The sequence below is a fragment of the Tachyglossus aculeatus genome, chromosome 17, assembly GCF_015852505.1.
Source record: "Tachyglossus aculeatus isolate mTacAcu1 chromosome 17, mTacAcu1.pri, whole genome shotgun sequence".
NCBI lineage: Eukaryota > Metazoa > Chordata > Mammalia > Monotremata > Tachyglossidae > Tachyglossus > Tachyglossus aculeatus.
In genome coordinates this window covers 41,113,055-41,127,646 of record NC_052082.1, presented here as the reverse complement: position 1 = coordinate 41,127,646, position 14,592 = coordinate 41,113,055, and the positions used below count along the sequence as shown (strand labels likewise).

General features: G+C 46.9%; 1 protein-coding gene across 1 annotated transcript; it reads left to right on the top strand.

The window, feature by feature from the left end:
* On the top strand, positions 1-14,086 carry LOC119939554 (C-type lectin domain family 2 member B-like). The gene is made up of 5 exons (XM_038759649.1): positions 1-195; positions 4,261-4,368; positions 7,894-8,072; positions 11,439-11,542; positions 13,654-14,086. The coding sequence occupies exons 1-5, from the start codon at positions 132-134 to the stop codon at positions 13,766-13,768; spliced, it is 570 nt and encodes a 189-aa protein (XP_038615577.1). The 5' UTR covers positions 1-131; the 3' UTR covers positions 13,769-14,086.
* The last annotated feature ends 506 nt before the right edge of the window (positions 14,087-14,592 follow it).

The following is a 14,592-nucleotide window of genomic DNA, read 5'->3' as shown; positions in this document are numbered from 1 at the left end:
CAAAGGAAGTCGGCTCGAGTGTCCAGCGAGAGTTCTCTCCGGGTGGCTGGAGGGTCTCGTCAGGGAGACCGTTTCTTTCCGTCTCTGTGACACCAGGCCTGAAAAACTCACTCTGAAAGGAGGGCAGGAAGATGGTGACAGAAGATGACACTAACAAGGAGAATAATCAGACTCCATCTTCCGGACCCTCTTCAGGTACCGGGTGGGTTGGGAGAGGGCAGGGGAACAAGCTGATCACTTCTGTCTGTCACGGAGGCTATAATTGATCAGATGGTAACACAGATAGGTCCAGACACTGAGTGTGAATTTAGGGTGACAATGCGCAGACATAACAGCCTGTCTGTGTCTATGTGTGTGTGTTTGTATGTATGCATGAGAGACAGAGAGAGAGAGAGAGAGAGAGAGAGAGAGAGAGAGAGAGAGAGAGAGAGAGAGAGAGAGAGAGAGGAAGAGATAAAAAGGAAGAAACAAAGAGGTGGGGGAAGAGGGCACAGTGGCTTTGTCTTTGTGAATCCAAAACCAAGGCCAATTTAAAATACAAAAAATCCATAATGTTTCTCAATGGGGCGAATGTACCTCAGATTTTCTCCAAGGGGAAAGACGGCAGTGAGACGGGGCCGGCTGTCACCTTAGCCATGGGGTGCGGACCTGGGGTTGGGCTGTGGTGTTTGGGACTTCCTGTGAGGGGTTGTTTAGGTTGGGCTTGTGCCTTGGGATCTGGTGGTCCCCCTCATTTCTGAAGTGGCCGTGAGGCTGCCTCGGTGAGAGCTCATGCTTGTCTCCCCCTGTCCCTCCTCCCCTCGTTAGAGAAGTGGCAAGTGGGAAGTAGCCCAGAGGGAAGCATGTTTTATGTCCTTCCGGCATCTGGATCAGATCATCCTGTTTCATCCCAAACCCAGGGCAGCGCTGCTCCTCTGAGGTCTGTAACGGTGGCAAACACCAAAGTGATTTCTCTCAGTGTCCCAGGGGGCGAACTCTTCCACCCCAAGACAGAGGGTCAACATTAAAACCGACTATGACTCAGACTCTTCTGAAATTCCTTTTTGAGTTTCCCGTCTCCATTTTGAAAAATATAATGCCTTCAGTTTCATCTTCCTCTTTCCCTTTCCCCTCCTGTTCTGTAACGACAAGAGATATGGGGCAAAACGATCTCATACTGAAGCTCACCCTTCCCTGATTCCTCCACCTTCCAAACCAGCCAGAAGCCCAGGGCCTAAATAGAAGCTCTGAAGGCACGGTAAGATCATCTGCCAGTCAAAGGGGCATGCTGAGCTCGGGGTGTGGACAGCCATCTCTGTTTGGGCTTTGTGGCTTCTGACACATCTCCTCTGCCTGCATAGGCCTCCTGTAGTAGCAATAATAATAATTATGGTATTTGCTAAATGCTTACTCTGTGCCAAGCACTGTTCTAATCGCTGTAGTAGATACAGGTTAATCAGGTTGTCCCACGTGGGGCTCACAGTTTTAATTCTCACTTTGCAGATGAAGTAACTGAGGCACAGAGAAGTGGCTTGCCCAAGGTCACACAGCAGAGCTGGGATTAGAACCCAGGAACTCTGATTCCCAAGCCCCTGCTCTTTCCAGTAAGCCACGCTGCTTCTTGACTGGTTGACAATAATAATAATAATCGTGGCTTTTGTTAAGCGCTTACTATTCATTCATTTGATCGTATTTATTGAGCGCTTACTGTGTGCAGAGCACTGTACTGCGTGCCAGACACATGGCGTAGTGAATATAGCACAGGCCTGAAAGTCAGAAGGTCATGGGTTCTAATCCCTCCTCTGCCACTTGTCTGCTGTGTGACCTTGGGCAACTCACTTAACTTCTCTGTGCCTCCGTTACCTCATCTGTAAAATGGGGATCGAGACTGTCAGCTCCACTTGGGACAGGAGCTGTGTCCAGCCCAATTTGCTCGTGTGCACCCCAGTGCTTGGCACATAGTAAGCGCTTAACCAATACCATGATTATTATTATTATTACTACTAAGTGCTGGGGTCAAGCACTTAGTACAGTGCTCTCCACACAGTAAGCACTCAATAAATTGATTCAAATACAGGTTTTCAGAGGATTTGTACCCTAGAAAAATACCTCCAAAATGTACATTGTTTTGTGCCCCTGAGTCCAGTAATTGAGAGAGTCCACAGGAGGCATAGTGAGAGAGAGTTGAGAGAGAGGAGGCAAAAAACAAAACAGAGTGATGGGGGAAAAGGTGGATATTGAATGAGCTTGTGGATGTGGTGTGTGGATGGACACACCACACACTAGACTGTGAGCCCACCTTCTAGACTATGAGCCCACTGTTGGGTAGGGACCATCTCTATATGTTGTCAACTTGTACTTCCCAAGCGCTTAGTACAGCGCTCTGCACACAGTAAGCGCTCAATAAATATGAATAATAATAATAATAATAATGGGAAGGTGAAGTGAGTTCAGTCGTACTACAGCATGGGTCTGAGAACCCAAGGACCTGGGTGCTAATCCTGGCTCAACTACTTGTCTGCTGTGTGACCTGGGGAAAGTTACTTAACTTCCTTGCACCTCAGTTTCCTCATCTGTCAAATGGAGATCAAATCACTCTTCTCTATCCTTCATAGACTGTGAGTCATGTGGGACATGGACTCTCTATCTGATCTGATTATTTGGTGGCCAGGAAAGGTAAAGGAAGAAATGACAATGAATACGTTTGTACATATTTATTACTCTATTTTACTTGTACATATCTATTCTATTCATTTTACTTTGTTAATATGTTTGGTTTTGTTCTCTGCCTTCCCCTTCTAGACTGTGAGCCCACTGTTGGGTAGGGACCGTCTCTATATGTTGCCAACTTGTACTTCCCAAGCGCTTAGTACGGTGCTCTGCACACAGTAAGTGCTCAATAAATATGATTGATTGATTGATTGACAACATCTCAACATCTAGAGAAGCAGCTTAGCTCAGTGGAAAGAGCCCGGGCTTTGGAGTCAGAGGTCATGGGTTCAAACCCCAGCTCTGCCAGTTGTCAGCTGTGTAACTTTGGGCAAGTCACTTAACTTCTCTGTGCCTCAGTTACCTCATCTGTAAAATGGGGATTGACTGTGAGCCCCCTGTGCGACAGCCTGATCATCTTGTAACCTCCCCAGCGCTTAGAACAGTGCTTTGCACATAGTAAGCACTTAATAAATGCCAAAAAAACCCCAGAACTCCCCTCCCCTGCCTGCTTCACTCTTTCGTTTCAGTTCCATTTTCTTTTAATGGTATTCGTAAAGTGCTTACGATTTGCCTGGTCCCGTATTAAGCACTGGGGTAGATACAAGCTAATCAGGTTGGACACAGTTCACGTCCCATATTTATTTATTTATTTATTTTATTTGTACATATCTATTCTATTTATTTTATTTTGTTAGTATGTTTGGTTTTGTTCTCTGTCTCCCCCTTTTAGACTGTGAGCCCACAGTTGGGTAGGGACTGTCTCTATATGTTGCCAATTTGTACTTCCCCAAGCGCTTAGTACAGTGCTCTGCACATAGTAAGCGCTCAATAAATACGATTGATGATGATGATGATGATGACTCACAGTTTTCATCCCCATTTTATAGATGAGGTAACTGAGGCAGAGAGGAGTGAGGTGACTTGTCCGAGTTCACACCGAAGACTAGCAGAAAAGCCAGGATTAGAACCCAGGTCCTTTTGACTCTATACAATAGGCCACACTACCCCTCACTTCCCTTGTGTCATTTTTTCGCTTGGAGCTGTATCCTTTGAGCATCCGGCATATACCCCGCCCGAACCCCCACAACACTTATGTACAAATCCACAATTTATTTATATTAATGTCTGTTTCCCTCTCTAGATGATAAGCTCATTGTGGACAGAGAATGTTCCTGCGAGCTTGTCTTATACTGTACTCTCCCAATTGCTTAGTACAATGCTCTGCAACGGCAAGCTCTCAATGAATACCAGAAGTTGATTAACTGAAGTCAAAGAATGGACAGTTACACTCAAAGGCTTCACCTCCTTCTCCCCATCAGTCGCTAACTGCCATTTCTAAGAAGTCATAGTAACATTTGTTACATAGTAACATTTGCGACGACCTTCTTGAGCTAAGGATGAAGGGGAATAAAATTTGTCTCCTGTCAGATGGCTTTTGATTTTGCAGTCCTCTAGCCACCTCAGTGCTTCTTCCAAGATGTGTATTGAGATGAGTCGGTAAGTCAGAAAAAGAGCTGATATCAAATATCCAGGGTAAACTAGGAGAGTACTTTGGTTTGTGTTTTTCAGGCATCTGGCCCCTATCGAAAAAATATATTATCATATTAATTGTGGTGATAGCACTCATCGTTTTGGTTCTGGCGATTGTCCTGGGAGTGACTTTGGGACGTAAGGGAGGTAAGTAAGCCTTTGACTGAGTTCCTTGTGTCCCTGGTTTAGAGCTGGGCCTGACTTCATGCTGGTTCTGCCCTCCTTCATCTCCCCACGCAAGGCAGCCGATCCTGGGATCAGTAAGGATTCTCCCAGCAGCCCACGCGGTGCCTCCCTCACATCACTTTTCCCTTCAGACCTGAAGCACGGAAGGGTTTGTAGCCACATTCAAAAGGCCGAGTCCTTACAGGCCCAAGCTCCGCTCTCCCCAGGCCTCGGTTCTCCTTCTCACACCCTCTGTTCTCTCAGGACAGGTGGGCCCTGGAAGTGGGGGCGAGGAGGTCTAAATTCCTCTCTCACCCTCTCCTCTCCAGCCTCCGTAAATGCCGATTGAGCAGCCATTGAGGTAGAACTAAGTGGTACAGGCCTTTCCAATCAATCGGTAAATCAGTCGCATTTACTGAGCGTGTGCAGAGCACCAAACTAAGTACTTGGGAGAATAAAATACAACTGAGTTGGTAGCTATGTTCCTTGTCCACAAAGATTTATTTTATTTTGTTAATGTGTTTGGTTTTGTTCTCTGTCTCCCCCTTCTAGACTGTGAGCCCCCTGTTGAGTAGGGACCGCCTCTATATGTTGCCAACTTGTACTTCCCAAGCGCTTAGTAGAGTGCTCTGCACACAGTAAGTGCTCAATAAATACTATTGATTGCTTGATTGATTGATTGATCCTACAGGCTAGAGGTCTCCTTCACAGGCTCCTCCTCTGCCTCCCATTCTCTAACTGTGGGGGTCCCTCAAGGTTCAGTTCTGGGTGCCCTTCTATTCTCCATCTTCATCCACTCCCTTGGAGAACTCATTCAATCCCATGGTTCAACTACCACCTCTATGCGGATGATACCCAAATCTACATCTCCGGCCCTGGTGTCTCTCCCTCTCTGCAGTCACATTTCCTCCCGCTTTCAAGACATCTCTACTTGGATGTCCTCCCATCAACTCAAACTTAACATGTCCAAAACAGAACTCCTTATCTTCCCATTCAAATCCTGTCCTCCCCGTGACTTTCCCATCACTGTAGACAGCACCACCATTCTTTCTGTCTCACAAGCCAGTAACCTTTATGATATCCTTAACTTCTCTCTCTCTCATTCAACCCACATCTTCAAACCATCTCTAAATCCTGTCAGTCCCACTTTCACAACATTGCTAAAATCTGCCCTTTCCTCTCCAACCAAACTGCTACTACGTTAATACAATCACTCATCCTATTGTGCCCGGATTACTTTATCAGCCTCCTTGCTGACCTCCCAGCCTCCTGTTTCTCCCCACTCCAGTACATACTTCACCCTACTGCCCAGATCATTTTTCTAAAAAAAATTAAGGACATGTTGCCCCACTCCTCATGAAAGTCCAGCAGTTGTCCATCCACCTCCACATCAAACAAAAAGTCCTCATCATTGGCTTTAAATTACTCAATCACTTTGCTCCCTCCTACCTCACCTCACTATTGTCCTACTACAACTCAGCTTTCACACATCACTCTAATTCTAACCTTCTCACTGTGCCTCAGTCATGTGTATCTCACCTCCGACCACTTGCCCATATCCTGCCGCTGGCCTGGAATGCCCTTCCTCCTGAAATCCGACAGACAATTACTCCCCCCTCCTTCAAAGCTTTATTGAAGGCAAAACTCCTACAAGTGACCTTCCCCGACTAAGCCCGCATTTCCTCTTCTCCCATTCCTTTTGTGTCTTCCTGACTTACTTCTGTAATGTATTTATATTAATGTCTGTCTTCCCCTCTAGGCTGTAAGCTTGCTGTGGGCAGGGAATGTCTCTGTTTATTGTTATATTTTACACACCCCAGCGCTTAGTACAGTGCTCTGCCCACAGTGAGTGCTCAGTAAATATGATTGATTGAATTCATGCATATCTGTAACATTCATTTATATTAATGTCTGTCTCCCTCCTCTAGCTGTAAACTCGTCGTGGGCAGGGAATATGTCTGTTTACTGTTGGATTGTACTCTCCCTAGCACTTAGTACAGTGCTCTGCACACTGTAAGCACTCAATAAATATGATTGAGTGAATGAATTGGATCCCAGGTTCTCTGAATCCACACTGCTTCTCTGTGTTAGTGTGTTAGTGTTTGTGTAGTTTTCTGATTTGTCTGGACCATTTCCTTTTGGAAGCTCCTAAAATACATCCTTGTCAAATGATCTGTACATCACCATGTAAATATGGGCTTTTATAAATACTTAATTCTTTATTTCTTTGTGACAAAGTAAATTGACAGAAGGTCAAAAAATTGAATGTTAGCTAATACAGTCAATTATGTGGATAAAAATTATCCAAAATGACTGTCTACCCAAACTAAGGCTGTTCCAGAAAAGCAAAAAAAAAATAACAAAAAAATTGAGGAACTCCTGAGCAGAAATTCCTGACGATTAAACCAGTCAATCAGCTCTCTCCCTCCTACTTCTCCACTCTTTGCTTTCACTACACTCCAATTCTCAGTTCTCCACTCTTTTCTTCCACTACCCTCCATTTCTCAGTCTTCTCTGCCCCCAATCTCATCTTCTTAGTATGCCCAATATTGGAATCTCCTTTTTCCAACCCCTGACTCCTGCTCTTTATCCTGGATTTCTCTGCCACTTCCAATTTGCCGGTCCTCAATTCTCCCCATCTTCCCCAATTCTCCCCATCTTCAAAACCCTTCTGAAATCCCATCTCCTCCAGAAGAGGTTTTCCCGGGTTAATTTTTCTTAATCCCAATTTTGCATCTGAAGTAACAGAGGCACAGAGAAGTTAAATAACTTGTCCACGGTCCCACAGCAGACGAGTGGTGGAGGCAGAATTAGAACCCAGGTCCTTCTGACTCCCATGCCTGTGCTATATCTGCTAGCTTCCCAATTAGCATCCTAGGAATTTTACACCACCACCTCCCTCACGCCCTGGCAACTTCTCACAGCAAGTTTGGAAGTATCTACTGGAAGCAGCGTGGCTCAGTGGAAAGAGCCCGGGCTTTGGAGTCAGAGATCATGGGTTCGAATCCCGGCTCCACCAGTTGTCAGCTGTGTGACTTTGGGCAAGTCACTTCACTTCTCTGGGCCTCAGTTACCTCATCTGTAAAATGGGGATTAAGATTGTGAGCCCCCTGTGGGACAACCTGATCACCTTGTAACCTCCCCAGTGCTTAGAACAATGCTTTGCACATAGTAAGCACTTAATAAATGCCATTATTATTATTATATTTTACTATTTTAACCCTAGATTTCTGTGGGCAAGGAACTTATCTACCAACTCATCGTATCGTATTCTCCCAGGAGCTTAGTACGGTACTGTTCATCCATTCATTCAGTTGAGCACTTACTGTGTGCAGAGCACTGTACTAAGCGCTTGGGAAGTACAAGTCGGCCAAATATAGAGACGGTCCCTACCCAGCAATGGGATCCCCCAGGGCTGGGCTAAACACTCTTCCCTTGTCGCCGAGAGGATCAGTCCTCTTCCTCCTCCCCTCAGTCTCTCCCCATGCATCTCCGCCTCTGTTTCAGATCCATCCGTGCACCCCGGACCGACCCAGGCACCGTGTCAACCTAATTGTTCAGGCGACTGGGAGTTGGTAGAAGCGAAGTGCTTCTTTCTGTCCTCTGAAACCAGGGACTGGGACACCACCAAGGAGATCTGTGGAGAACATCAGGGGACCCTTGCTGTGGTTTCCAAAGGACAATTGGTAAGGAACGTGACTCGGTTTGATTTTCTCTCGACTTCAGTGAGAGCAAGTCCTCTAATTTTGGCCCACAGTGGAGATTTCCACCCAGTGCTCAGACAACAGTGCAGATATTTTGTCTTTGCTTCTTGTCGAAGCATCCCTTGATAGGGATGGAGACACATCACAACCCGAACCTCCTTCCTCCTCTCTTGTCAGTCAATCGTATTTACTGAGTGCTTATTGTGTGCAGAACACTGTACTACTTGGGAGAGTACAAAACAAGAATAAACACACAAATTCCCTGGCTACAACAAGCTGAAAGTCTGGTTTCTGCCCTTCCCCACTTTTCTCTTTGTATGAAGCCTCCCCCTCCTCTGTTCCCTGCCCCTTTCCCTCACCCTTTCTTCCCTCCCTAACTGGCTCTGGCTTTCTTTGCTTATTAAATTTTCTTTCCCCGCTACTGTGATTCCTCCCCTCTGCAACTCACATGCATGCCCCGTCCCGTATCTGGGCCACCCCCAGTTTGTTCTCTGCTGGGCTGGCCAATCCCTTCCTCACCCCCAGAAAAGCCAGGGCCTTGGAGCCAAGATGGGGAGGGTCAGAGGTCAACGGGCAGACCGCTGCCCTCCTCCTTCCCACCCAGTCTGACCACACGCTCTCTGGTCCCACCAGTGGGGACTGGGAGCTGGGGAAGAGGTCAGCAGTAGGGACAAAACAAGTTAAAAATCATGGACAATCTCCATTGGGTGGGTCCAGTTGTGGGCCCCCAGGGAGGGCAGGAAGGGCAATCCACGGAGATGGCGAAGGAGGTTTGGGGAAGCGGGAAGAGGAGTGGGGTAGAGAAATTCAAGGTGGTGTCAGAAAGAAAGAAGGGATGGAGAGAGAAAGAAGCCAAGGTGGAGCTGGTGATGGGCCCTGGGCCGGTCCAGCAGTGGGGGTGACCACGGGGATGGGAGGGAGCATGGAAAGAGGCACGGGGCAATGGAGCCATAGGGAGTAGGGAGGGTGGGAGAAGAGGGTCAGGAAAAGGAGGGCAGGGTTGGCATACGTGGTAGCAGGTAAATCGGAAAAAAATGTGCTCCTGTGGCCTAGCAGAAATAATTCATTTCTTGGTATTTACTGAGCATTTATTGTGTGCAGAGCACTGTACTAAGCACTTTTAAGAGTCCAATACAACAGAGCTGATTGACGTGTTCCCTGCCCGCAATGAGCTTACATTCTATAGGAGGAAACAGGCATTAATATTAATAAATAAGTCACAGGTGTGTACTTCAGTGCTCTGGGGCTAAGGGGAGGGTGAATCTCAACATCAGTCCTGGAAGGAACACAGGCCTGGGATTCTGGAGAAATGAGTTCTAGTCCTAATGTCAACACTTATCTGCTTTGTGACCTTGGACAAATCACTTAATTTCTCCATGCCTCAGCTTACTGATCTATAAAATGAGGATAAAATGCTTGTTCTCCCTCCCTCTTAGACTGTGAGCCATAGATGGGACTGTGTCTGATACTATTACTATGTATCTATCCTAGAGTTTAGTCCTGTGTTTGCCTGATAGTAAACCCTTCATGAATACCATTGTTATAATAGTTGTTGTTGCCCAGAAGTGAGATTCCCCAGGTTGTTGCAGAAACTGTCCAAAGGCCAATATCCGGCCCATTCCACATCACAAGCTCCAGGCCAGAGGCCATTTCCTTCTTCCCTATTAGGATCTCACACCCATTTCACTTCCCGGACAATGACCAAGGTGTTCATGGTGCAGTGCGGAACCCCGTCCCATCTTCCCCCCTAAATCTTACCCCTTTCAACCAGTCATCCCCGACCACCCTGACCCTCCCTCTCCCCTGGTCCTGCCTGTGGCCTGTGTTCCTGGGATCTCTCCATCTGCATTCCATGGGGCTTTCCAGGCTGCATCCTAGTGGATGAGCAATAGCTTCCTTACACCCCACTGGTCTGGCTCCATCTTCCAGCCCTTTGACTGTGTGTGTGTTTGTGTGCGTGTGTGCACATACGTGCACACTCACATGTGGAATGGGGTGTTCTGGATAGGAGGACTTGGGGAAGAAACTTCAGAGACTGTCAGAAGGAGACAGCCTTCCTTCTTCATTCATTCTTCCGTTCCTCTCTCCCTTTCAGTCTCAGGGACCTGCCTCAGTCTCATTTTGATGGCCTCTGACACTCAGTCCCCTTTGCCCTCTCCTTTTCCCACCTCTTATGTCCCTCTCTTCATCCCTTTTCTCCTGCACTTCCAACTCCCAAGCTCTTAGTACAGTGCTCTGCACACAGTAAGTGCTCACTAAATACAATTGAATGAATGAATGAATAACTCCCATATCTGAGCCACAGGGTCCTAGTGTCACTCAAACTAGCCACCTGTCAGTCTTCTAGACTGTGAGCCCGTTGTTGGGTGTGATCGTCTCTGTTATCAAATTGTACTTTCCAAGAGCTTAGTACAGTGCTCTGCACACAGTAAGCACTCACTAAATACGATTGAATGAATGAATGAATGAATGAATGAATAACTCCCGTATCTGAGCCACAGGGTCCTAGTGTCACTCAAACTAGCCACCTGTCAGTCTTCTAGATCGTGAGCCCGTTGTTGGGTAGTGATCGTCTCTGTTGTCAAATGGTGCTTTCCAAGGGCTTAGTACAGTCCTCTGCACACAGGAAGCGCTCAATAAATATGATTGAATGAATGAATGAATGAATAACTCCTGTATCTGAGCCATAGGGTCCTAGTGTCACTCAAACTAGCCACCTGTCAGTCCTCTAGATTGTGAGCCCGTTGTTGGGTAGTGATCATCTCTGTTGTCAAATGGTGCTTTCCAAGCGCTTAGTACAGTCCTCTGCACACAGGAAGTGCTCAATAAGTATGACTGACTGAATGAATGAATGAATGAATAACTCCCGTATCTGAGCCACAGGGTCCTAGTGTAACTCAAACTAGCCACCTGTCAGTCTTCTAGATTGTGAGCCCGTTGTTGGGTAGTGATCGTATCTGTTGTCAAATGGTGCTTTCCAAGCGCTTAGTACAGTCCTCTGCACACAGGAAGCCCTCAATAAATACGATTGAATGAATGAATGAATGAATACCTCCCGTATCTGAGACACAGGGTCCTAGTGTCACTCAAACTAGCCACCTGTCAGTCTTCTAGATTGTGAGCCCATTGTTGGGTGTGATCATCTCTGTTGTCAAATTGTGCTTTCCAAGTGCTTAGTATAGTCCTCTGCACACAGTAAGCACTCAATAAATATGATTGAATGAATGAATTAACTACAGCTCACCTGGTCCAGCTGGGACAGAGTGGGTGGGAGCTCAGCAGCTGGGTTGAGGGGATGGGACTAAGGGAGAACAGGCGGGAATGTGGACTCATCTGTGCTTGTCCCAGGAAATCCTGAAGAAGCGTGTGGGCAGCTCTGACTACTGGATTGGGCTGAGAAAGAAAGTTAATCAAGACTGGCAATGGGATGATAACACGCCATTCAAAAACGAGTGAGTTCTGATACTTGTCTTCCCTCCCCCAGGGCTGAGGCACCTAAGCCTCCCTCTCCTCGAGGACCCCAACCTCACTACCACCTACTGACTTGAGGTCAACCCAAGTTTGTGGTGGGCTGCGGGGTGGTAAGCGGGGTAGGGGTGCGCTCTATTCCTACAGCTAACATATTCATGACTTGCAGAGTTTGCCTCCATTGATGACTTTCCTTAATGAAATGTTGTTCTGGGAAGTTGCCATCCGGAGAACTGACCAATCAGGGTAGCAAATCTTCCCCTTAGTCTAATCAACCAGAGGAATTTATTGAGCACTTACTATGTGCAGAGCACTCTTCTAAACTGTCAGAGACTGGGGAGAACTATTCCCTCAGACCCCGAACTCTGGGATAAAACTGGGAATCTCTGCCCTCCACTGGGAGTTGGCCTGGACTACATCAGTAATAATAATAATAATAATAATAATAATAATAATAATAATAACAGCATTTATTAAGCACTTACTATGTGCAAAGCACTGTTCTAAGCACTGGGAAGGTTACAAGGTGATCAGGTTGTCCCGTGGAGGGATCAGAGTCTTAATCCCCATTTTACAGATGAGATAACTGAGGCACAGAGAAGTTAAGTGACTTGCCCAAAGTCACACAGCTGTCAATTGGGATTTGAACCCATGACCTCTGACTACAAAGCTCGTGCTCTTTCCACTGAGCCACCCTGCTTCTCCATCATGGTGTTTGAATCTCAGTCTAGGCAGAGGAGGAGGGGGTTTCCAGGTTTGGGCTGTGTGGGAAGGGCCAGAGACCCCGTAGTGGCTGGGGGCCATCCAGAATTTGGAGCAAGGGCAGGACAAGGAGGTCGAGCCCTCCCCTCTCTGGGACCACTGGGGCTCATCCTGTTTCCCTCACAGTGCAGGGGCCATTTTGGATCACCTCAGTTCCAGAAAGGAGAGGGTGGACTTTCCCCCATCTATGGATCCATCTTGTCGCCTAATGGATAGAGAATGAGCCAGAAAGACCTGGGTTCTAAACCTGCCTCCGCCTCTTGTCTGCTGTGTAACCTTGGGCAATTTACTTCATTTCTCTGTGCTTCAGTTACCTCATCTGTAAAATGAGGATTAAGACTGTGAGCCTCATATGAGAAGCAGCATGGTTCAGTGGAAAAGAGCCCGGGCTTTGGAGTCAGAGGTCATGGGTTCAAATCCCGACTCTGCCAATTGTCAGCCGTGTGATTTTGGGCAAGTCACTTAACTTCCCTGTGCCTCAGTTACCTCATCTGGAAAATGCGGATTAAGACTGTGAGCCCCCTTTGGGACAACCTGATCACCTTGTAACCTCCCCAGCGCTCAGAACAGTGCTTTGCACATAGTAAGCACTTAATAAATGCCATCATTATTATTATTCCCTGCCCACATCAGTGATTTATTTTCATATCTGTCTCTTCCATTAGATTGTAAGCTCATTTAGGGCTGGGATCATCATGTCCACTAACTCTCTAGTTCTCTCTCAGGTTCTTAAAACAGTGGTTTGCATAGAGAGAAGCACTCAGTAAAATTACATAGATTGATTAATTGGCCATAGAGTAAGCACTCAATAAATTACATTGATTGATTAATTGATTGATTGGCCCTGAACCACACCTGGAGAATAATAATAATTATGGTATTTGTTAAACGCTTACTATGTGCCAGCACTATGCTAAGCACTGGTGTGGATACAAGCAAATTGGGTTGGACATAGTCCGTATCCCACATATTCATTCATTCATTCAATCATATTTATTGAGCACTTACTGTGTGCAGAGCACTGTACTAAGCACTTCGGAAGTACAAGTTGGCAACATAGAGAGACGGTCCCTACCCAACAGTGGGCTCACAGTCTAGAATATACCACATATATCATATATATCACATATCCCACAGCCTCAATCCCCATTTTACAGATGAGGCCCAGAGAAGTGAAGTAACTTCCCCAAAGTCAAACAGCAGACAAGTGGCGGAGCTAGGATTAGAACCCATGACCTCCCAACTCACAGGCCCAGGCTCTAACCACTACACCGTGCTGCTTCTTTCACACCATCCACTGACACCTCTAGACTGACAATGTGTTCCATTTCAGGTTTGAAATCAAGGGAGCTGGGGACTGTGCCTATTTGGATTCCAGCAACGTGAACAGTGCCGGATGCAGCCAGCCCAGAAGGTGGATTTGCTCCCGGAATCCCAGTTGTCCGTAGGGCTGAGAAAATGCTCCACCGTGGGACCCGCACGTTAAACATTGTATAAGGAGGTTTCGGAAAAGCGACATAAGGCTCATCTTTGCTCCTGGACATTACGTGTTTCAGGCTGCTACGAGGCAACGTGGACATGATTCTCGTGTCTCCTCCCACGCGACAGCAACTACAGGTCTTCCCTCTCAGGTCCTGTGTCCAAGATATTCTTTCATTTGCAAAAATTTCCCCCTTCAGCTGTTTGGGGGAAGGAGAAGTCCCTTCTTCTCAGGGCCCCCCACCCCTCTGCACCAGTTCAACCCAATAGGTGAGGCAGGCTTCCATGGCTATCTGCATTTAATAATGACAGTATTTATTATGCTCTTTCTATGTGCAAAGCATGGTGCTAAACGCTAAGGGAGATACCAGATAATCAAATCAGATACAGTCCCTCTCCCACATAGGGCTCACACTCTGAGAAAGAGGGAGACCATTTATTGCACCCCCATTTTACACAAGTGAAAACTGAGGCATGGAGAAGTTGAACAAGTCAAGGTCACAGGGCAGCCACAAGTGGCCGAGCTCTGTCTACAATCCAGGTCTCCTGACTTCCAGTCTGCTGCTCTTTCCACCAGACTGTCTCTCATTCTGGTCATTTCTAGCCTCAGCTCTTCCCCTTCCTGTGGCGATCCGGGGGGCAGACAAACTAGTAACTGACCCTTTGGGTGCTGGACACGGTCACAGAGTGACAGACTCCCAGGGGCCCCGGGCAGTGCTAAAGAACCTTATTGAAAGCCTCCCACATAAGCTAAAGATGGGTAGCAAACCCCCCCGGCCGGAAGCAGGATGGT

Bases quoted from the DNA above. Each gene is read 5' to 3' on its own strand.
- LOC119939554 (XM_038759649.1), top strand. From the start codon at position 132: ATGGTGACAGAAGATGACACTAACAAGGAGAATAATCAGACTCCATCT. The intron at 196-4,260 runs GTACCGGGTGGG...TGTGTTTTTCAG, and splicing joins ATCTTCCGGACCCTCTTCAG to GCATCTGGCCCCTATCGAAA. The intron at 8,073-11,438 runs GTAAGGAACGTG...TGCTTGTCCCAG, and splicing joins TGGTTTCCAAAGGACAATTG to GAAATCCTGAAGAAGCGTGT.